Source organism: Thunnus thynnus, chromosome 20 (genome assembly GCF_963924715.1).
Source record: "Thunnus thynnus chromosome 20, fThuThy2.1, whole genome shotgun sequence".
Classification (NCBI taxonomy): Eukaryota; Metazoa; Chordata; class Actinopteri; order Scombriformes; family Scombridae; genus Thunnus; species Thunnus thynnus.
Window position 1 is genome coordinate 9101750 of NC_089536.1, and position 12431 is coordinate 9114180.

At 38.9% G+C, this 12431-nt stretch overlaps 1 protein-coding gene across 1 annotated transcript; it reads right to left on the reverse strand.

The window, feature by feature from the left end:
* Positions 1 to 1820: 1820 nt before the first annotated feature.
* LOC137172241 (5-hydroxytryptamine receptor 3A-like) lies at positions 1821 to 10720 on the reverse strand. Its single transcript, XM_067576545.1, has 10 exons — positions 10633 to 10720; positions 8344 to 8504; positions 8218 to 8262; positions 7974 to 8083; positions 7333 to 7502; positions 7079 to 7239; positions 5299 to 5509; positions 4738 to 4896; positions 4173 to 4258; positions 1821 to 2906 (listed from the first exon to the last, which is right to left on the reverse strand). Exons 1-10 carry the CDS (start codon positions 10670 to 10672, stop codon positions 2688 to 2690), a joined length of 1362 nt encoding a protein of 453 aa, XP_067432646.1. The 5' UTR covers positions 10673 to 10720; the 3' UTR covers positions 1821 to 2687.
* Positions 10721 to 12431: the final 1711 nt, after the last annotated feature.

A 12431-nucleotide genomic window follows, 5' to 3' on the forward strand; every position in this document is an offset into this window, starting at 1 on the left:
CTATTAAGCCCTAAAGTTTTGTTCGTGCGGTCTGACAGTTGTCGACATGCTTTTCAGCAGATTAAAGCCCTGCTGACTAATGCTCCTGTGCTCCTGTGTTCCTAACTTTGATCATCCATGTAAACTGGCAATTGATGCAAGTGAGTTTGGGGCGGCCGCTGTTCTACTCCAAGATGGTGCTGATGGAGTAAAACACCCAGTGCTGTACTTCTCCTAAAAGTTCAACCGTTCAATCAGCGCCCTTACTCGACAATTGAAAAAGAGGTTCTGGCTTTGAACCATTTTGAGGTGTACGTCAGGTCATCTAATGTTCCTGTTACGAATTGTACTGATCACAACCCTCTTTTGTTGTTGCAGCGGATGTGTAATATAACCCAGAGGCTGATGTGTTGGAGTGTTTTTATTCAGGCCTTCAGTGTTAATACAGAACACATCAGTGGCAGAGATAACGTGGTGGCAGATGCGTTGTTGCGCTTGGCCATTATTTTGTTGTGTTTTTTGTTTGTTTTGTTTTTTACGTGTGATGAAATCAAAATCACTATCTTAAGGTGAGGGTGTTACGCCCCCCCCCCTTCTTGTGTTTTTCTCCCTCTTTTCTCTCTCTCTCCTGCTCCATCAGGTGCTCCTCATCAGATGATTAGTAGGTGGCCCTGCCCCATATTTAAGAGAGGCTGGAGGAGAAGGCTGTCTCTCTCCCTGATTAAGCAGCCTGCTAGTGTTATAGTACTTTACTCTTTTGTTCCTTATTTTGTGTTTTTTTCCTTTTTGAGGACGGAGGTCTAGTAGTCCTGTTTTCACGGCTTTGTATATTGGTTTACGTTATGCACTCTTTTTGATAGGTTAAGGAGGGAAATTCTGGGTCCAACAGCCCCTTATGGGCTCAGATTTCCCCCACCTTTATGTTTTGTTTGGCCAGGCCTCCCAACTTCTGTAGTTTTGGTTAATTCATGGCAATTTATTTACTTATTTTTCTTTGTAAACAAAAAAACTTTCGCTTTACAACCAAACCTCGGGTATGGCATCCTTTTTATATGTTGCTGGTCACAAGGTCAAGCCAAATGTTTCCTTCGCTGTGGCTGTAACAACAGGATATCGGGCTGGTGAGGATGGACGTGATTGGTTTAAGGTCTGAGTGAAAGATGAGCTGTGAGGTGAAAGAAGACTGAAACAGGACAGGGGAGACAGATCTGTTTGTTGAGATGGAGAGATAATGTGGACAATTACATTGTAGAAAATATGACATCAGTGAGCCCGTGTTTCCGAAAAGTACGCACACACACACACGCATTAACAATGCTCTCAACGTGAAGGATTTGAAGTGGAAGCAATAAAGTTTAGTGATCGATTTTCTTGATTAGATTACCCGGTGGTTCTCTGTTCTAGACACACTGCACATAAGATTTTGGGAATTGCTCGTGACCACATCGAGGTTTATCTTAAACACATCATAAACCACCAGACACAGCTGCACCTTTATTTTCTTACATCAACAGTTTTTTTGGCATTTACGTACATCAGTGCAACTATTGATAAATCTTTAAACAACCTCTGATTTTTACTGGATCAAAAATCTAAATGTTTCACATTTCCTACATTTCCACATTTTTTATAGAGCACTTCTCAAAACCCAAGTTACAAAGTGCTTCACATAAGGCACAACAAACAAAAAAAAAGACAGTTTAAAGGGAATCAAAAGTAAATTCAGGAAAGGCTCTCCAATAAATGTATGTTTTAAGAAGCCAACCTGATTTCCTCGTGCACCAATGCAAAACTTCAGCAATGCATTAAACTGGCCTCAGCAGTAATAGCTGTTCTGAAATCTTTTAATTACAGTATAATTTCACCACAGCAATAACACATGCCTACAGGATCGGATCGTGTGAAGCACCACTTTCAGAAGTTTGTGAATTGCGAATCATCTCACCTAAACTACATAAAGTAAATGAACAAAAAGACAAAGACAGAGTTTTTAAAAGTACAACATGACACTTGAACATTTTACAGTCAGATTTTTACATCATGTCTTGTTGACAAAGTGGGAAACATGGACAGAGAGAGAACTAAGGCAGCAATGCTACTGACTCCCTCAAATACATTAACAAAGCATACATGACAGTCTACAATACAGAAAACAATGTATGACAAGGTATTAACCTTCTGTTTGTCTATTCGTTGGTGAATACAATGAGCATATATCATGTAGAGACAAAGTCTAATCTGAAAAACAGTATTTTATGTCTAGATCATTACACATTTTTGAAAGAAATTTAAACTATTAATATTTTTAGTGATTTACAGTGGCATACACACTGTATACTTTCAATGAAAAAGGCACAAAAACGAGATGGGATAAAATCACTTTACATGTAAATAGACTACAATACGTTTTATTTCTTACTTTTTTCCTGCAGCTTTTGTGTGTTTGTTTAGTGAAACAATACTTTAACAACCTTGAACTGTTCTGTAATAATATTTTGAGCAACTATTGCTAAAGATTTGTACATTTTTATAGGCGTTTGTGTCATTTTTCTTGTAATATGGGTTCCTGGTAGTTGTGTTGAAGAAAAAAGACACCATATTTGTGAAGTAAGGAGAGTTAAAAAAAAAAAACAAACAAAAAAAACAAAGAGAAAAATGAAAAAAAAACAAAAAAACAAAAATTAACTTGGACTCCAGAGAGTATAAATTTAATTTTTCCACTCCATGTAGATGAGGAGTAGAAAAGTTGAGACGACGATGATGTAGAAAATGAAGAAAGCTCTGTTGATTCTTGTGGCCCAGTGGGAAGACTTCCCTCCCTCGTCTCTGCAGCTGAGGTGCAGATTCACAGTTTTCTGCAGCTCCCTCAGCTCTTCCAGGATCAGCAGTAACACACGAGACTCTCCTGACTGCACGATGTTGTCAACCTGCACAAACACACACACGGAGGCGCAGAGTCATGTTAGTCGGTTTATTCTCCTACACAGACTGATCATGTATCGTAAGCCGAGTGGCCAAAATGGTGTCATTTTGTGCATGTTATCATGCGGGATATTTACATCTTTAGTCATCTATAGTCACTGCTTTAGGCTGCAAAAACCTTTGCCTACATTGCTGTGGTACAGCTATGTGGTCATGTTTTGATGAATCTGCAGTCTAAACATTGGTATATATTATAGTGTATCGTGAATTATGAACTTACTGAGCTACTAAACCCTTCTACATAATCTATTCTTTCACAGTCTCTCATGGTTTAATAGAGGAGAAAGCAGCATTACAGGGAGAAGAGGGCAGTAACAGTACCATGATATTGCTGCAAATACAATAAAAGGAAAAATTGCCTTGCTACACTGGTCTCCCTCTAAATCATAGGAATAGTTGTTGCTTCCACTAACTTCACTTTCGGGTAGCTTTCTGCTGACCTGATTGGGGATAAAATCAATTAATAGTGCGGCTCTTCTAGATTTTCCAAATGTTATCGGACGAAATGGATGTTGTCAAAAGACTTGATTCACTGTTTTACAGTAGTTCCTTTTCCAATGATTGTGTGTGGGAAAAAAATATTTGGGGTGCCAGTGTGCATCACGTGACGGATCCAGAAGTAGTAATTACACAGTTTGGCCACTATGTCAAATTGGCTTCTCACCCCAGCACTCTTGGGGCCACCCTGGGGGCTTGCATTGAACAACGGACTTTGGCTGACGTGAGGCGTCCATGTTTGTTTGGTTTTCAGGCACTTCTATATTATTAAGTTCCAACTCGGATTTATCTGAGCTTTCAGAAAAATCCCTGTCTCCCAGTCATAATTACGACTTGGACGTTGTCATATTCACTATTTGCAAGTTGGAAACTCGTAATTAAAAAACTCTGATATGACCTCAACAATGCATGAATCAAGGTCCAACCTGGACTAGCAATGAAGTGCGTTGCCTTCTTGATATCTGCAGAGATAAAGACCTGCAGGATCTTCCCCCAGAGCCACAGATACTATACAACTGTTTTCACAGGCTGAGTAGTACTCCCCCTGACAAGTAAACTGACCCTTTATGTGTAAAATCTGTGTGTCCCAGTTAAGATGATAAAATTTAGCATGTAAAGATCCTGCGTCATAACACACATGTGAAATCACACAACTTTCTCCAATGTTCTCCTGGGCTCCTAATAGTACTGAATCTGTATCTATAATGGTGTACCTCTGCAGCGACAGGCAGCAGTTCATGTTGTTTCTCACCGTCGGACACTTTGCAGATGCATGAACAGCCAGTCCGTCTTTTCTCATCTGAAAACACACAGCAGCTTTGAGTGACAGGAACAGCAACATGACTCACAATTATACTGAATATTAAAAGCACCAGAAAACTCACTATGACATTAAATATTTGTGACTAAATAAGGGGAAATCAGCATTTACAGATAGATGTCTAACATGCAGCAGCCCTTCTGTTGGCTGCAAACTCACACTGTTCAGCCAAAACTTGATCAGACCCAGAACTTTATTTTAAATTCTAGGGAAGATCCTGAAGTTGACAAAGATACCAAATACGTCAGATTGAATTTTGGGTAAATGTGTATAAAATAATGCACAAAACATCTAGAATATTTCAATGTGATGCACGATGCAGCCATAAAAACATCTTAGGTGTGAATATTTCATTCAGTGTAAACATCAAATAGCTTCAATTAAGAGTTGAAACAATCTGATCAAGCATATGTACAATACTGTGAAAACTCTGCTCTTGTCTTTGATCTGGGTCTCACCTGTGTTACAGTTATCAACTTGGTCTTTTTCCTGTTTGGCCTCCCAGTCCTCCCTGAGCCTGAGCTTCTCCTGGGAGTCTTTCTCCATCAGATATGTGACCAAGATTGTTTCCAGCAGACTGAGCAGCATCAGAGCAAAAATCACAATGCAGTAGGTCGCTGAGAGAAAGAAATGGTCAATAACTACTTGTTATATTGGTAGTTTGTGCTCCTGATTATATGAAACATGATCCTGTTTAAGACTCAGTTCAGCCAAATCATAAAAAAACATATTTGGTGGTAATATCTAGACATGTAGATCATTTTGGTTTGATTGTCTTCTACAATAGAAGCGAATAGAATTTAATTTGTGGTATTCAAAGCATTAAAAAATTACATTTTGACAGCTTAACAGCAACATGCCTTTGCAGAAATAAAACAACTACTTTCTACCAAAGAAATAGTCACAGTGAAAATGGTTGATGCCTGGACAACACTAGTGATATGTGATGACTTATGTTTTCTTTGTAATTTGGGTGAATTGACCCTTTAAGGACTCTGGTGAGGTCCAGGTTTTTGTACCTATGAGTGGGGTCTTGTTGGACATGGAAGGCAGGATGTCGTTTAGGATGAGCAGCAGCACGGAGATGGCCAGCAGCACGGTGACTTTGAAGCCCAGCTTCTCCCCTCGATGGTCGGAGATGAAGTAGGAGGCCAAGTCCAGACACAGGAAGAACAGGATGGGCAACAGGAAGTTGATGACATGGAGGAGGGGTCTCCTCTTCATGGTGAACTAGGAGGACAGGATCAAGGATCAGGCGACCAAATTACAACAAAAATTAAGACCTGCGAGTAATTTTTTTTAAACTTGTTTGCACAAGTCAGTTACTCTTGTTCTCATATTACTTAGTTTGTGCACACAAATTATTAATTAATAAAAATTTGTTCTGTTCATTTCAGCATTCATGTGCTGAATTTATTCATTCCAGACCACAAATGAGTATTTCATAAAACTGACGATACTGTTTGAAGTTACAGTATGTTCTGTTAATTTGTGTGCACAAATTAACAGTGGTCAAATAAAGTAATTTGAATTAAAGCTGCAGTATGGGACATTTGTCTCCCCCTTCTGGCAATGAGAGTAATTACAAAAACACTGTCGACATGCGCTTATGTCATAAGCTCTGCCGTTGCCTACTCCGTCGCTACTGTTGTGGCTGTAAAACGGTGGATAAACTGCTTTGAGCGTCACACAACCCCCGTGAAATGACTCGTTTTGCCATCAGAATTTGATCCAATCGATTCGATAACATTTGGAAAGTCTAGAGAAGCCGCACAATTAAATAATTTGATCCCCATTCAAGTTAGCAGAGAGCTAACCGGAAGTGAGTAAGTAAGTCTTGAATTAAGTGACTCTACAGCTCACATTGAGTCATTTGAGAACAAAAATTAGTTGATTATATTTTTATAATGTTATGTTCAGTTAGTTTGAGAGCACAAATCATCAAATTAAGCAATTTGAGAGTAAAGCTCGATCAATACTGATTGAATACTGATTATTTAAAGTTGGTGAGACATTGTCTCTACTTTAACTAAAACATATTTTGAGGTTTGTGTATTACAACTTCTTGTTACTTATGTTCAACATATAGCCTGTACCATTATATCTGTAATAAACCAATATTGGCTGACATATACGCCCAACAGATTTATTGATCCCTATTCTTCCATAACACACCCTTAACAGTGCAGTCCCTTTCTTTTCTTTCATTTAGTCCATTTGGAGGTTTATTATCATTACCTTTCTTATTATTACTGTATCATTATGATTAGAGTTACTATTATGAGTCACTCTCAGTACTGTTCTCTTTTTTTTCTTTGTATTCTTTGTACTCGTACCCTCAATGTCTGTAAACTCTGTTTTTTGTTATGGTTAACTACCTGTCAAAATCAAGAAAACAGCACCCAGAGATTTCCTCTTTGTTTCACCCTGAGACTTGTCAGGATTTTATAAATGGGTGACAAATTGAAAGTGTAAAAATTAAAAGTGTCTTAGCCAGGTGTTGGGCCACGCTGAGCCTCTAGCTCTAATAGCATAGATTGTCACAGCATTGAGAGATAAACACCATTCTTCCAAAAGATATTTCCTAATTTTGTGTTTTGTTGATGGTGGTGGAGAGCGTTGTCTGACACATCGCTCCTAAATCTCCTATTTGGTTACTGTGAAGTCTATCTCGTCTCATTCCCATCAAACCATTCAGTGAGCCTTCGTGCCCTGTATGGAGGCATTTGCATTCATTACGTTTCTCTCTCTCGTTTATTCTGGTTTTTCCTTTGATTTGTCCCCATCTGTCTTGCGTACTGTGTATATGAGCTGTTCCCACGGTTTGTTGTCAAAGGTGAAATTGTAGCTGGCGACAGATAGTTGGAGGAACTCCCACTCTCCTTGAGTCTTCATCATCTCTCGGGAGAACTGCGTGGCCCGAGACGAGTTGGAGAAAGGGATGAGGCGAATTTCATCAACTGTGGAGAGAAGAGAGGGAGGTATAAAAACGTGTTCAACAACACTGATCTTCAGTATGGACAGTCAGAGACAACACACACTCCCTGCCTCACCGCAGTGTATGGCAGAGCCGATGGAGATGTTGCATTTCTGCGTGTCGAAGGGGAACTTGTGGACGTCCATCTTGCAGGTGCTGACTACCTTCATGTCCTCTTCAGAGGTGATCGTCCCATCGTAGGACACGTACATGTAGGGATTCTGAGGGGAGTCGTCTTTCTGTATCCTGAGACAACAAACACACACAAACTCTTTTCATGGCCTGTTTGTAAATCATTTAAACCACGCCGTGTTTCACATTAATCAATCACTGAATCGATTCATGACGGAGCCCCTCCGCTCACCACTGCAGGATAATGTTTGCATATTATTACTCTAATAATAGTGTAAAAACAGTTGAGTGTACTTTAATAAAAGCAAGCATATGTAGAAGTCATTTACCTTCTAATCAAACACAGGATGTGTGGCATGAACAAATATCAGGCTATTAGATGATTAAATGTTCAGCGTCTACACAGTGCACACATACAGCGAACTTTCTCTTCTCTTAATTTCAAATTTCAATTTAATTTCCTTTTTTTCGTTAGTTTTTTTTATTTATTATTAATTTTTTTTCTTCATATTTAACAGTTTTGTTTGTTTTTGTGTGTATCTTTTAATGGGCTACACTTGATGTGAGTGTGTGTCTGTGGCTCACATCTCATAGATGAAGAGGTCTGGTTTCCAGAGCATGTCACGAGGAACTGAAATCTGAGTGATTCCACAAAACTGAGCGGGATCCCACGAGATGCGCTCATTGTTCCACATCTGCAGGGTTAAGAAAAATCAAGAGACGAGAGTGAAAGACAACAACAGGTGTCAGGAGTCACAGGTGAAAGCAGGTCTACAGACATTCAGATAATGAAAAGGTGAAGCAATTAATATTCACTCAGTCAACTCACCATTGTTACCCAGACAAAAGGAATGAAAGTTTGTGTTTTCTCAATCTGTGAATAAACAAACACATGTCAGGGCTAATCAGCTGCATGAAAGATGAACGTTGAGCTAACACAGCAGCAGAAACCTACCACAGCCAGGATGGCGTAGAGCAGGATGTCCAGCTCTACTGTGGTGGGGTGTGTGTAGTCCAGAACGGGCCGGGTCAGTTTAAACACAGTATTATCTGAAGTCAGGTTCAGGTAGTCCACAATGTCCTGGTAACTGCACACTTTCTTACAGAGTGCCCCATCTACAGAGAAACAATTATCAGTTCAGTTTTTTCTTAAGATTTCGATTAAAAAATCCTTTTGTAATATAAACTTTGGTTTTTAACATTATACAGCCTCTTAGTTTGCGTAATTGAATGTAATTTATTCTGTTTTATTTGGATTGCAATGTCTTTGATGCTAATGTTGTTAGTTCAAATGCTGCATAATTGTAACTGATAGTAATTTGTGTAATTTAGGCATATTTTGTTATAGATTTTTCCCCCAGTGTATTTTTGTTAATTAATTTGATTTATCTTATATTCCCGATTGAACCTGATACAAAAACCTTAATAAATTCTAAATATCCTTAAAAAAAATCCAAATTAATTAATTCAAGAGCACAAGTGAGTCATTCATAAAATTGACAATATTGTTTAAAGTCACTTTCTGTTCATTTGTGTGCCCAACATGTTATTTAAGTGGTCAAATTAAACCTGAGAGTAATCACACAAACAGTGTTGACATTATCGCCAAAGACCGGCTGATTGGTTCTGACCCTGATATTCTTACCTCCTCATGCCTAAACCCAACCAACGAAGGCAACAAGTACTAGCCAATCAGAGGCAGGGTAGGGCAGGTCTTCACAGAATAGAATAAGGCCCACAGACCCCCTGACACTTTTTGCACTTTTCAGCACCCTGGCGATGCGACGCAGTTGGGGCACACCGAGAACAGTCCGCCGCAGTCGACAGTCGCAAACCAGTCATTGCTGGTTGACGTAAAACGCATCAGTAATGGTGCGCCAGTGCGGGTAAGTCGCCACAGACACCAGATTTAAAAACTCCAATATACTGCGAAATACAGAGAGATTTACCTGGCGGTGAAAGGCTTCATTGTTTGGCAACGACGTAAAAAGTCCCACGCTACAGCTTTAAGTGATTTGAAAGCTTTAATGAAGTAATTCGAGAGCAAAAATGTGTTATTTATAAAACTGACTATAGTTTTTAATGTTATGTTCTTTTAATTTGTGCTCACAGCTTCAGTAATGCACAAATTAAGTAACTTAAGAGCACAAATAATTAACTCCAGGACTTTAATTAAGCAATTAACCCCCAAATTACAATATTGGTATGTGCTTAAACAATGTATGTGTATGTATGTATATTTTTTAATTCTTATTTTTACTTGATTTTCCTTTTGCAGGTTTATAATAAAAAACAGTCTGCTGTTATATTGTTAGCTGACTAAGGAGAGCTTCTGTATTTCTCTTCCATTTAAAGTCACTAATTTCACTTCTTTTCCTCCCTTCAATGAAGATCTGTTTCGTATTCTATCAAAAGCAGTAAAAGATTAAAAAGTACAGAGAAACAGGCAAACCAAAAGCAAAAAAGAGAAAAAACTGAACAAGAAACATTGAACAAACAACACAAACTCAAAAACCACATTAAAACAGACCAAAATGCAAAATCAAACCTATATAGCAATAACATACAACATGTATCATCAGGCCTAACAACCTCAATAAGCAACAAGTAACAATAAGACATTAAATGATATAAAAAAGGAAATGTTAGATCCTGCTCCTACATATATACAAATCAATACTTGACTAAATCTCAGGGTTATTACAAAAAACAAATATATTAAATTCATGTATTTCTTCACAGCCTTCAGCTTCAGTGAACCTCTCCCACCTTTGCAAATGTTTTTAACATCATTATTTCTATTCTCAATACATCCTTCAAGGACAAAGTTGTTTTATAACATTATAAATTGATTGATCCTCAAGGAATCCACCAGAGCAGCTTTAAAAATAAATCTTTTTCCTTCCCAAATAATCACAATCACATCACATCATCAATATAATATAACTGTTTGTGTCTGTGACTCTCTATAACTGTAATTTAGTATTTTGTATTTTTGGTTCAAGATTTTCAATGTCTGCTTAAAATATGATGGGAAATAGCACTGTGAGAACACTCCTCATCCTCAAACAGTTCATCAATCAGATAAAAACAGCAGTAATATGATGGAAAAACAAGATTAAAGCAGCCAAAGGTATCATTAATACTTTGCTGTCTCTGGGCTCTGAAAGACAAATTAGCCACATGATAGAAAATCAAACAATGAGAAACTTTTCCTTCTTTCAGACATGTAAACAAGTCTTACCTGTGAGGAAGAGCAGGAGGATGAAAGCGACACGCATCATAACTACAATTGTGTTTTTGTGTGTGTTTGTGTGTTAGAGAAGCTGCTGTGAGACCCGAGACAGGCACTGTGATGCTGCCCTGTGACCTGAGCTGAGGAGGGCTGGGCAGAATGAATGACCAGAGCGTTTCTCTCTATTTCATCTCACTGCCTGAAATGAAAAACCCCTCCCACAGTGGAAAACGTAGATTGAGGTGTAATTGGGTAACAGAGGAAGGGGAGATACATATCAGGCTTTGGAGGCAGGTGAGAGTGAAGATGATTGGTTTAAAGGCTGAGTAACAAATAATACAACTAAAGGAAAGGCAGGTGGAGAGGATTTATCTGTCTGAAAGGAGAGATAATGTGAATTTACAGCTTTCTCACAACTTATTTGACACCGGTGGAAAAAAAGCAAAGCAGAGCGGGGTGTTAGTCTGTACACATGAGCGCATAGTTACAAAACAGACCTTTACTGTAACACATGCAGAGCAGCGCAAGACTACTGAGGAGGAAAAATTCAATTAAAGCGGAACTTGATCACCAAAACGACGTGGTAATGACATTATACACACTGTACCCATTTAAACCCACTCACTCTCATTTCAGCCCACTCATCCGCTGCCAGTCTCACAGCTGAGCATTAAAGCTGATTTATTATTAATGTTAAAAGTACTTTTGTGCATTAAGTGACCTAAATTTTTTAATTCATATAATGGTTTTCTGTTTTAATGGACTTGCTGTACTTACACTGGAGTTTATGAGCAATCAGGGGTTAGATTTGAGCTGCAACTAACAGTTATTTTTCGTCACTGATTAGTTGTGCGATTATTTTTCAGTTTAGTTAATTGTTTGGTCTATAAAATGTCAGCAATAGTGAAAAATGTCCTCAAAATGTCTTCAAATTGCAACAATAATCTGTTACTATTATTGTTGTTGCTGTGCATCTCTGTGTGTGTCTCTCTCTCTCTCAACCCAACCGGTCGAGGCAGATGGCCGCCCACCTAGATCCTGGCTCTGCTCGAGGTTTCTTCCCATTAAAGGATAGTTTTTCCTTGCCACTGTTGCCAAGTGCTTGCTCATGGGGGGAATGTTGGGTCTCTGTAAATTTAAGAGTACGGCCTTGACCTGCTCTGTGTGAAAAGTGTCATGAAATGTCTGTTGTGATTCGGCGCAATATAAATAAAATATTGCAAAAAAAACTGAAACCTACAAATATGGGCTTGTCTGGTCACCACACTTCACTTAAAGGTGTACTATGCAGGATTTGTCTGTTGGGCCCTCCTCCCCAGTTCAACGAGCGAGAGAGAGAGCTGTGAATGAATGAGTGAGAGAAAAGTACGTAAATGAAGAGAGCGAGTGGCGCTGGCGAGAACAAAGCCATCAATAATATAAATATAAATATAAATAAAAATAATATAAACGTTCTAAAGCACAAATAAACATGCCCACAACCCTGCGAGAAGATGCCGCGTTGCCGGATTTTGTGTGAACGCAGAGCTTCATCCTGTCCGCTGTGGCCTCTCTGCTCTGCGTGTGTGTAGCTCAGCCCCGCCCTCGGTCAAGCAGACACACAGACCTGCTGCTCTTTTACACCCTGCGTGCTGTTATTGGCTGGGGGCTACACACCCACTGCCCAGAAGTGTCCCGAACACAGCAAAATAGAAAAAGAAAATACAGGCAGAGGGCAGAGTTTCCGCAGATAAATACACCACCACATTTCTAGTGGGTCATAAGTGATGATTGAGAGGGATTACTTTTGTATGAGTCTATACATTGTT

What these genes read in the sequence shown, in the direction of transcription:
- LOC137172241 (XM_067576545.1), bottom strand. Translation starts at nt 10,672, where the DNA reads ATGATGCGTGTCGCTTTCATCCTCCTGCTCTTCCTCACAG. An exon ending in TCTACGCCATCCTGGCTGTG is followed by an intron (nt 8,263 to 8,343) that starts GTAGGTTTCTGC and finishes GTTTATTCACAG; the next exon opens with ATTGAGAAAACACAAACTTT. An exon ending in GACCTCTTCATCTATGAGAT is followed by an intron (nt 7,503 to 7,973) that starts GTGAGCCACAGA and finishes TTGTTGTCTCAG; the next exon opens with GATACAGAAAGACGACTCCC.